Source organism: Trachypithecus francoisi, unplaced genomic scaffold (genome assembly GCF_009764315.1).
Source record: "Trachypithecus francoisi isolate TF-2019V2 unplaced genomic scaffold, Tfra_2.0 Lachesis_group4, whole genome shotgun sequence".
NCBI lineage: Eukaryota > Metazoa > Chordata > Mammalia > Primates > Cercopithecidae > Trachypithecus > Trachypithecus francoisi.
In genome coordinates, this window is record NW_022681469.1 from 101,530,391 (window position 1) to 101,541,582 (window position 11,192).

The following is an 11,192-nucleotide window of genomic DNA, read 5'->3' on the forward strand; positions in this document are numbered from 1 at the left end:
TGCCAGGAGCCACGCCAGGCACTTTCAGTGTATCATGCCTATGAAAGGGGCACCGTTGCGGTGGCTCACGCCTGTAAATCCCAGCACTTTGGGAGGCCGAGGTGGGCGGATCACGAGGTCAGGAGATCGAGACCATCCTGGCTAACACGGTGAAACCCTGTCTCTGCTAAAAATACAAAAACTTAGCCGGGCGCTGTGGCGGGCGCCTGTAGTCCCAGCTACCCGGGAGGCTGAGGCAGGAGAATGGCGTGAACCCAGGAGGCAGAGCTGGCAGTGAGCCGAGATCGTGCCACTGCACTCCAGCCTGGGTGACAGAGCAAGACTCCGTCTCAAAAAAAAAAAAAACACTTGCGGGGGGGGGGGCACCATTAGGGGCCTCGTGTCACTTGTGAGATTGCTGACACTTGGGGAGGTTACATAGCTGATTTGAAGAGGTGTAGCCAGGATCCCAGGCAGGCTGATGCACAGCCTTTACCTACTCTGCCTCTGCGTCTGCATCTTCATCTGATACAAGCCCTGTACTCTGTGTCCTGTTCGTCCCCCTGTTGCTTGCCCCTTTCCAGGCTCCTGAGCCTGCCTACCTCCTGGGAGAGCACATTTCCAGCCTGATCTCTTATTTTTCTGGATGTGTGAGTTCTATATCATTAAGTAACAAACTTCTCCCAAAACTTAGTGGCTTAAAACAGTAAACATTTATTATCTCATAGTTTCCAAGGGTCAGGAATCCTGGTGTGAATCAGCTGGCTGCCTCCAGTTCAAGGTCTGTAATGAGGCTGCAGTCTTATCTGAAGGCTTGATGTGCCTGTAATCCCAGCTACTCAGGAGGCTGAGACAGGAGAATTGCTTGAACCCAGGAGACAAAGGCTACAGTGAGCAAAGATTGCACCACTGCACTCCATCCTGGGCAACAGAATGAGACTCTGTCTCAAGAAAAAAAAAATTCACTCCTGAAGGCTTGATGGTGGTAGCATCCATCTCCAAGCCCACTCACATGGTTGTTGGCAGGATTCAGTTCCTTAAAGGCTGTTGGACTGAAGGCTTCACTCCCTCACCAACTGTTTGCTCAAGTCAACCCTCAGTTTCTTGCCATGTGCATTTCTCCATAGGCAGTTTAAATTAAAACTTGTGGGAGTGATATTTCTAGCAAATCTACTAGAAGCCAACTGGCTTCTCTCAGAACCAGAAAGCAAGAACACCCAATATGAAAGACAGTCTTTTTGTAACCTAATCTCAGAAGTGACATCCTATTGCTTTTGCCATGTTTTATCTGTTAGAAGCAAATCAAGTCCAGCCCATACTTTAGGGGAAGGGATGCAGGGTGTGAATTCCAGGAGGCATATCACTGAGGTCCATCTCAGAGAGTACCTGCCACACACAGAACTGTCTGTGTGAGTGTGTGGGAGACAGAGATGGAGACATCTGGATGTTTATGGGACACTAGAACCTCTGGTGACACTATTCTCCCTAAACCTTGTCTCTCTCTCTCTCACTGCACATGTGTAATGAGGTTGATGAATTGGTGTTACAACATTGTGCACATATACACAGGGCACATCTGTGTACCTCTGTGTTTTTGAATGACATTTGGCAGCAGCCCATTCTTTGAACCAAAAATTGTCTACATTGAGCAGTTCACAGATCTACTTAGTAAGTGAAAAAAGCAAACTGAGGACTGTATAAACAGTAGGTATTGAGGTTTTATTTTTCTGCCTTTTAAGACATACAATATTGTTGCTCAGATTCAGTGACAGGTGATGGTAACATTTAGCTCAGAATATTCCCATTTTGATTAATTTACTGAATTTAGGAGTACAAGTAATTTTTAGATTATTAACGATGGGTGTCACATCTGGCTTTCAATCAGCTATAAAATATTTATTGTGATCAATATCCAGTTACAATTTGGAAGGCACAGTACCACTACCAGAAAAAATGCTGACACCTTTCAGCTGAACCTTAAATGCCAATAATACTGTATCTTTATCATAGTGGGTTTGCTAGCCATCTTGTTTGGTCAGGCGTAGTGCCTGACTTAAGAGGAAGCTGTGAGCACTTTGATGGTGAGAAATGTCCTCTTTCCAACCTTCCTCTTAGCTTTGTGGCATGTACATGACACAAACTGGGTTGACCTTAAAATAATATTCAATGGCTAATCCTAATGAGTTATAAGGAAATAGACAGAAAGGGATGGCTTTCTATGCACAACCTAAACACATTTTAATTGTATTTTGCTCTTTTTTGGATAACCCACTCCCTTTTACATCTATTAGGAACATTCTGAAACTTAAATTTGTGAAAACGTAACTCTGGGAGATTGTAATTTTATTCCATGAGGAAGATATTAAACCAACTTTGCTGTTTGAATTTTATTCTTAAAGGCTCTGCAGTTCTTATCTGGATGTCAAAATGATGATTTTTAATTTCAACTGCCGTAGACCTCATCCTGTGGGAACTAGAAATAATGTCCAACTGCCTTCCAGTTTGGCCACATTCCAGCCATTCCCCCGCCCCAAGATAACAGCCTGGTTCTTCCTACATTCATGACAGCCCATTCTACACATAACCTTTCTCCTCTGGCACCAGTCCTCCCAGCAGACAGGGATCCTGCCCTTCCCTTCCCACTCTCCAGCATACAGACCAGCAGGAAGCCACAAGAGAGGAAAAAAAAGCCTTCCGTATGAGGCCTCTGAAAGGACCATAGGCCAGCCTCAGAATCTGCTGCCCCTACAAACCAGTATTCCTTAAATGATAGTTCCATATTTACTTAATAAGGAGGACTAATTTTCTAATTTAAAAAATTGTGTTCCTGCCAGATTCACATATATAGTTCATTTCCACTGGCGAAGGCAATGCCAACAATTTAAAACAAAAAATCGGTAAATTACCCTTCAAAAATACCTTTCTGGCCGGGCGCGGTGGCTCAAGCCTGTAATCCCAGCACTTTGGGAGGCTGAGACGGGCGGATCACGAGGTCAGGAGATCGAGACCATCCTGGCTAACACGGTGAAACCCCGTCTCTACTAAAAAATACAAAAAAATTAGCCGGGCATGGTGGCGGGCGCCTGTAGTCCCAGCTGCTCGGGAGGCTGAGGCAGGAGAATGGCGTGAACCTGGGAGGCGGAGCTTGCAGTGAGCCGAGATCCAGCCACTGCACTCCAGCCTGGGCGACAGAGCAAGACTCTGTCTCAAAAAAAAAAAAAAAACCTTTCTGCTATTCTGATTCCCAATTTTTTCTTGCAATTTCCTGAACCAGAGATGTTCTTGGCACTTACATACATAATCAATACATAAAATCAATCCTCAAGTCTCCATAATGTCTCTGTTCTGTATGTTTTGCAGGGTTACTATGAATGAAAAAGACAATTTCATGAATGCAGAAAATCTGGGGATCGTGTTTGGGCCCACTCTGATGAGGCCCCCTGAGGACAGCACCCTTACCACCCTGCATGATATGCGGTACCAAAAGCTGATTGTGCAGATTTTAATAGAAAACGAAGACGTTTTATTCTAATCCATCAGGGAAATGAGTTGAATGGCCTCAGCCCCATCCAAGTTGACAAAGCTAAAGGAATAAAAACTTTTCTTACCACTTGATTTGTTTTCCAAACAAGTGCTAGAATTTGCTGGACCGCAGAGGATCGCTGAGTGGGGTACTGTGTCTCATAGACATGCGCCACCTCCACGTGAGAACAAGGTGAAGGTGAGGGAAGCCCCCTCGCCTTGGGTCTTTTGCTGTGCCTCCTGTGTATGTCTGGTTTGCTGGAAGAGTGATTAATACATCTTTAATTTATTAAAAACAATGTAGACCTTTAAATTTCAGTCTTATTGGTAATAAAAGGGAACTTAATTCATAAAGGTACTTGATACAGTTATACATTTTCCACTTACAAAAAGAAGACAGTTCTGTTCAATGTTAAATGAAACCTATATCATAAAACATATTTTAGCCACAAGAATGTTATTTTTAGCAAATAGAACTCAATGCAGTGCATTGGTTATTACCCTGTGTACCTTGTCCCTCATTTTGCTGTGACACCCTGAAAAAGCTGACCACGAATGCAGTATTATCTCGACATACCTCTGTCCTCCTCAGTGCTTTTCAATGAAATTTCACCGGCCCCTTGTGTTCTTGCTTTTGAAGTTTTTGCTCTTAAGCACTGGCATTCTTCTATTGTATGGCATATATTTATAGCAATTGTAGGATGGTCTGAAATGTCCACAAATTTTCCTTTCATACAAATTTTGTGAATTCCCAAAGTATGCTTTGGAATTGATCATAGTCTTTTCGTATCATGAGTGTGTATCCCAGAAGATACAGAATGCGGTCATTTTACCTGAAATTATTTGAGAACACTGGATGTATCTGGTCTGTGTAAAAAGTTAGCACTTTCCCTCTTTTCTTCCCGGCCAAGCCCTCTGAATTCATCTGTTAATATCAAATTGTATTTTTGCCACATTTCTGTATTGGTGAAAAGCGAATCTGCAGAATAATTGTCAATGTTTTTCATTTTTGTTCTAGAAACCTATTTTTAAAAGTGAGAATAAGGTTGGTTTTTACCAAATATTTGTTCCTCCTTGACAAAAGTAGCTCTGTGTGGATCATTTGATTTTATTACTGTAGTTCCATTCTCTTGGTTATATTTATCTTAGCATGAGCCTTTCACACCAAGATTTCTATATTTTGTAACATAGGTGAAATATTTAAAACATCAAAAACTGTAAATCTAGATTTTTACAAAATCCAACTACAATGTCTTTTCCTTTGATTGAGATGATTTGTGTAAACTCACCAATCTTGCTTTGGAGTGAGCAGAAGAGAATGACTGTGTTACGTGGAGCATCACCGTGTGACTGTTGACCTGAACAGTCCCAAGGGCTATGCAGATGGACTCCATTGGCACACGGAGGTCAGAATGGTTTGACCTCTTCCCTGCTATTATCCCTCCTCCCAACTGTACAGCTTTGTTTGTTGTAGTTTATGTACTTCTTGATACTGTCAAAAAATTATCTGGAAATGGTTTTATTTTGTGAAGTGAACAATACTTTGTAATTTATGATAGTGTAAATGGAAGGCAAAGCATCACATGTATTAAATTCTTCTGTCTATTATTCTGGAGTATGTGCAAGAAAGTGGTTTGGAGGGGTGGGGTGGTGGATCGTCAAAACGTTGTTTCCAGATAGTTGTTGGCAACAGATTTTCAGTCATCACTGAAACACAATGAGAAAACAGCATCCCGTTGAGTCCCCACTCCTTCTGCAAGCTTCCTTCTGGAGAGCCTGCTTCAAGATTAAGGCTCTGAGGCTCCACATTCACTTTCTGTAAGCCCCACTGCATGGATGCATCATCCTACAGAGGTGAACCATTTAGGGCAAATCACCCTAGGCCACCTGGAGGGTAGCAGAACAAGAATTTTAAAGTCAGAAAGCCCTGAGCTTGATCCCAGATCTGTCCATTTAGTACTACTTGCATATAACCATGGGTAATTTGTGGCTCTGAAAAACTGAGGATGATATTCTGATTGTGACATCTTATGAAATTTATGTTCTAGGGTAATTAGTAATAGTTATTTCTCATTATTACCATTTTAGAAGGGGAAAGGATATAACATGGAAGCAGGGATGGAAGAAGCGTAAGCAAAGGATTTGTCACAGGTTCAATCCAAGTCCAAATAGCACTAAAGGATATAACAGGGCTCCATAATGGGTAATGAAGTTCACTTGACTCCTTTTCTCAAATGTGATTTCAACACTTGATCCCCTCTTCCTTTAGTCTGAAGCCAGCTCACCCACACCTGTCTTCCCCACCATCTGGCAGCCTGACATGGCTCCCCTTACCAGGCTTGAAATTCCGGCTATTGGAATAACTCTGGTAGACCATCACGAAGGCAGCACTGTTTCCAGAAACCCACTGTTAAATTGTCAACAATTAAGTTGTGGGAAGTGGGACAGGAGCAGTGTTGGTGGGAGAATGCAGTGGTAAGGATGGGAGGAGACCCCTTTTTCTTTCTTCCATTGCCGTAAATGGGCATTCCCGATGACCTGATCTCCACAGCTTGGAGGGGCTGCTGCAGATGTCAAGGATAACAGCCTAGAAGGGAAGAGAGAGGAAGAGAGAAGGTTAAGGGAAGGACAGTGAAGAGAGCATCAGAAAGAAACATACCATATAGATGAAGGATTGCCTGGGCTGTCCTGGCTCCTGTGAAAACCCAACTCAGCTTATAAATTCCCAAGTTTATCAATCTCGTGTATAATCAGTCTTTTATTTTAAAAATGTAACATTAACTTTTAACCAGTATTTATCAAGCATTTATTAATGAGCCAGACGCTGAATATCTGGAGGCGAGGAAAAGGCTTATTGCACTGGAAGAATTAAACAATAAAGTTAGTCTGGCTAGAGAGAGGAAACTGATCATGTTAAAGGTTTTGGACTCCAAGGGGAATAGGTACTACATATTTGTCTCCAGGCAGAGAACGTAGGAGGTACTAGCCATAAGGGCCATTTCCAAGGTTGGTGCTGTCTTTCTCTCTACTCCACCATCCTAAGCATATTGTTATTTCTCCTTGGGTTTTGGCTCACATAGTTACAAGGAGGCTACAAAGACCACCAAGTCAATGCCTTTCTCTTCTTGTGTGTCCCATTAACAGTGAGGAAAACTTTCCTAGGAGTCCCGTGTATGGTAGACAGCGACACCTGACAGCAATTACTTAAGCATACCCTGAGAATGACGCTGTGTGGCAAACACACCTGAATGTGTATTTGGACTTCCGAGGAACTGGGAGTGGCAAACCTGGAGATTACTTTCTCATCTATGAGGAACATCTGAGCCCCCGCCCGGTCCTATGGATCAAGACCCTTTGAGGTCAATGAAGGTTGCCAGCTGGAGGTTGTTAGGGGAAGGGTGCTAAGTGAAAATGCTCTATAAACTGCATGCTTTTTACAAGTGGCAACGGTTCTCCGGCCCAGCCTACCATCACTAGAACATGTGGTCCTCCTGTCCAGCCTGCTGCCACTGGACCGCTCTGTATGTAAGTTTCCCACTAACAACACTCTGTCTTGTTTACTGGCTCTGGGTCTTTGCTTTGGCCTTTTGAACCTGGTGCCATCCCTACTGAAGTTAATAGGGGTCTGAATGACATTCCCCAACATACAATCCCTTATATTGGCCAGAATTGCATTGCATGCATATGACTAAACCAGTCACTAGCAAGGGGAATGAGATCACCAGGATTCGTTTAGAACAGTGGTTCACAATGTGAGATCCCTTGATCAGCAACAGCATGAACTGGGACTTGTTAAAAAGGCAAATTCTCTTGCCTGACTCACTGAATCCAGGGGAAGGATTCTGCGATCTTTTTCTTTTCTTTCTTTCTTTTTTTTTTTTTAACAAGTCCTTCAGGTAATTCCATTGATTGAGCAATCAGGACTTACACCTGACCTGGAGTTGGCTCCAACTTACTCAGGTGTTTGGATACCTGAAATGAACCAGGACTCATTAGCAAAGAAAGGGGCTTTGCAGCACTGTGAAGGTTGTTCAAATTCTCAGAAGTGGCAGAGAACTTTCCTCACCCACACACTCCTCCCTTCATAACCAAGATCTCCATGGGTCCCACCCCTATAACCATATTATCAACTCCATCTCTAATGTAACACTGTCTAAACTATAAGCTTCATGAGGACTGGAATCCCATCTGCTTTGCTCACCATCCTACCCAACCCTTACCCAGCACTGTGCTAGCACACAGTAGCCAACCCCAAACTTTTATAAATTAATGGTTTGTTCCTTCTACAAATACTGCACTCAAATGTCCCATTTTTATGTGGTAGTGGAGGGGAATAATTCAAGAAGCAGATTCTGAAAATGCACACTAACTCTTGTCCGTCATTTGGAGCTGTGGCTAACATCTGAACTCTGGTTATTGAAGCTTTCTCCTTGAACAGGGGCTTTCCCTTAGGAAACAGACCTCTTTAACTCACTCTTCAGCATGTTCTTTCTCCTTTTTCCCAGAAGGAATGATTAAGCTTCAAAATAATTCAGTTTGAAGAATCTGAAGATCTAAGTCACTAGTTCACTTGCAGGTTACACAGATAATGGTAGATTTGGCTAGAATCTAGTGCAATGTAGACACGAGGAGGTCTGGTGCTGGGTCCAGACAGCCTCCTGTTAAACCGTAGCTCCGTCTCTTTCTAATAGTGTGACTTATGGAAAGTTAACTTACTTTTTAAGTCTCAGTTTTCTTGTCATTAAAATGAGCTAATACCAGTTCTTATTTCATGGAGGCTTAAGGTACTCTGTGGACAACACTCAGCATATTTGGAGAACAAAGTAAGTAAGCAAATGCTTTTCTAAAATACACAACAGCTTGGGAAAATGTTTGAGAATGCTTAACCATTAGTATCCCTTCTTCACAGTGATAAGGCACCATCACTTACGGCTGTCTAGCAAATGAGTTTCATGAATGGTAACTATTACTACCCAATGAACTTTGGAAGTGAAGCCACACCTGTCCCATGCAGAGTGATATGGTGGAAAGAGTTGAGACGTTAACCACAGCTCCAAATGATGGACAACAGTTACTGTGCAGAAAGTACACGCTGAAGGGTGAGTTAAGGAGGCCTAGTTCCAAATGTTAATAGCCTTGATCTGTGACTGAGCCAGGTCTTGTGGCTCTAAATCCAGTGTTCCTATGGATGCATATCAAGTGTTCCTGTGGCGCACTGGATTTAGAGCCACAAGACCTCGCTCAGTCACAGATCAAGGCACTGGATTTAGAGCCACAAGACCTCACTCAGTCACAGATCAAGGCCCCACTCACCAACCTCACAGGTCTATCACTGAGGCCAGATGACATGCAGCAGGTATGGAGGCTCCTTCACACACCCTCACACCCCTTGGTACAACCTGTCCCTCATCCTCTGCTCAGGCTCCTCTGCCCAAACATGCAAGTCCCTGATGCATCCTCCAAGGCTGCTTCTCACCCTACTTTCTCCCTAGCCAATCACATTCACTCGGGCTTTGAATGCTATCTGTCAACAAATCCAAATTATCCTTAAGATTCAGTTTACTACCTAATGCCCTGTAACAAATCCCTTCTGCTTAAACCAGCTAGCATGTGATCTATTGCTCATGGCAAAGGTCCCTGATGAACATGCCAATCACTCTGCCATTCAGCTCTTTAAAATCACATCTGTCATACTTGCATGGCATTAAAACAATTTTAAAACTCAGAATAAAGGACTTGCCTATTTATTCTTCGTCATTTCTTGGCACTTTTTATATTCTTACTGTGTATGTTCAATCTATGCCATGTTTTATAGAAATGGTATCATACTCTATATTAACATTCTACAACTTATTTTTAATTCTTCCTATGTTTTTGAAATGTGTCCATGTTGACACTCATAGACCTACTTCATTCATTTTAGCATTTTACTAAGTAATTTATCCCTCTGCTACTAGTAGGTATTCAGTTTCTTTTTTTTTTTTTTTTTTTGAGATGGAGTCTCGCTCTGTCGCCCAGGCTGGAGTGCAGTGGCCGGATCTCAGCTCACTGCAAGCTCTGCCTCCCGGGCTTACGCCATTCTCCTGCCTCAGCCTCCCGAGTAGCTGGGACTACAGGCGCCCGCCATGTCGCCCGGCTAGTTTTTTGTATCTTTTAGTAGAGACGGGGTTTCACTGGGTTAGCCAGGATGGTCTCAATCTCCTGACCTCGTGATCCGCCCGTCTCGGCCTCCCAAAGTGCTGGGATTACAGGCTTGAGCCACCGCACCCAGCCAGTTTCCTTCTTTTCTATTGAAAACAGCATTTCCATGAATGTTTTTGTTAAAGTCTGCATGTGCCAGGTTGGAACTGCTAGACCGTGAGGGATGCATATCAAGAGCTTTGCTAGATGCTCCCCAAAGTGACTGTGCCAATTTATACTCTCTCTCATCAGCAGTGTTTGAGAGTTCCTGTCTTTGTATCCTTTTGAACACTTGGCATTACCCGACTTAAACATTTTGCTACTCTGTTGGTATAAAATGACATCTTTTGGTTTTAATTTGCATTTCTTTGATTACCACTGAAGTTGAGCATCTTTTCTGGTTTAATGGCCACTTAATTGTCTCTTCTATGAACTGGCCATTCATAACTTTTACCATTTCTCTATTGAGTTTTTCTCTACATCTACTGATTTGTTGGAGTTCTTTATAAATTCCAAGCTGTTTCTTGATCAATCATGTGTATCATATATATCTTCTCCCAATACAGAAGATCAATTGTTTTTTATAGCTTATGCTTTATGTTTCTTATCCTGACCCTTAAATCATAAAGGTATTTTTTATACTTTTTGTAAAAATATTCAAATTATGCTTTTCACATTGATGTCTGAAATTTTAGTGCAAGGTAGGAATCTATTTTTTTCCATGTGAATACCAACCTATCTTAGTGCAGCTCTGTTCAATAAATTATCTTAGTGCAATTTATTGAACAGAGCTGTGCTATCCAATACTGTAACTACTAGTCACATGTAAGCTTTTGGGCACTTGAAATGTGACTTGTCCAAATCCAGATGTACTGTGTGTATAATACACGCTGGACTTTTTTTTTTTTTTTGTGGGGGACAGAGTTGTGGTTCATGCCTGTAATCCCAACACTTTGGAAGGCCAAGGCAGGTGGATCACCTGAGGTCGGGAGTTCGAGACCAGCCTGACCAACATGAGAAATTCCATCTCTACTAAAAATACAGAATTAGCTAGGTGTGGTGGCACATGCCTGTAATCCCAGCTACTCAGGAGGCTGAGGCAGGAGAATCACTTGAACGTGGGAGGTGGAGGTTGTGGTGAGCTGAGATCGTGCCATTGCACTCCAGCCTGGGCAATAATAAGAGGAATACATGCTGAGACGCAGTACAGAATATGTCAATAATACTGATTACAAGTTTAAATGATATTCTGGATATTTGGTGTTAAAATATATTACTAAAATTTATTTCACCTGTTTCTTTTTACTTTTTGAAATGTGGCTACTGGAAAATTTTAAGTTACAAATGTGTAGAAATACAAATACATTGTATCTCTATTGCACAGCTCTAGAATAGACCATCCTTTCTCCCAAAGGGAGAGGGGTCTCCCAATTTGTCATAATGGAATTTCTTTAATTGCACAGGTCTGTTTCTGGACTCTCTTTTCTGATCTGTTAGTCATTTTATCTAGC

General features: G+C 42.4%; 1 protein-coding gene across 3 annotated transcripts in view; it reads left to right on the top strand.

The window, feature by feature from the left end:
* Positions 1-5,116, top strand: part of CHN2 (chimerin 2) — a 320,147-nt gene extending 315,031 nt beyond the window's left edge. For all 3 annotated transcript variants that reach the window (XM_033193754.1, XM_033193755.1, XM_033193756.1), the window contains one exon: positions 3,340-5,116. In XM_033193754.1, the coding sequence (XP_033049645.1) occupies positions 3,340-3,511 (172 nt within the window). In that variant the 3' untranslated portion in view covers positions 3,512-5,116. The remainder of the gene's footprint in view (positions 1-3,339) is intronic.
* Positions 5,117-11,192: the final 6,076 nt, after the last annotated feature.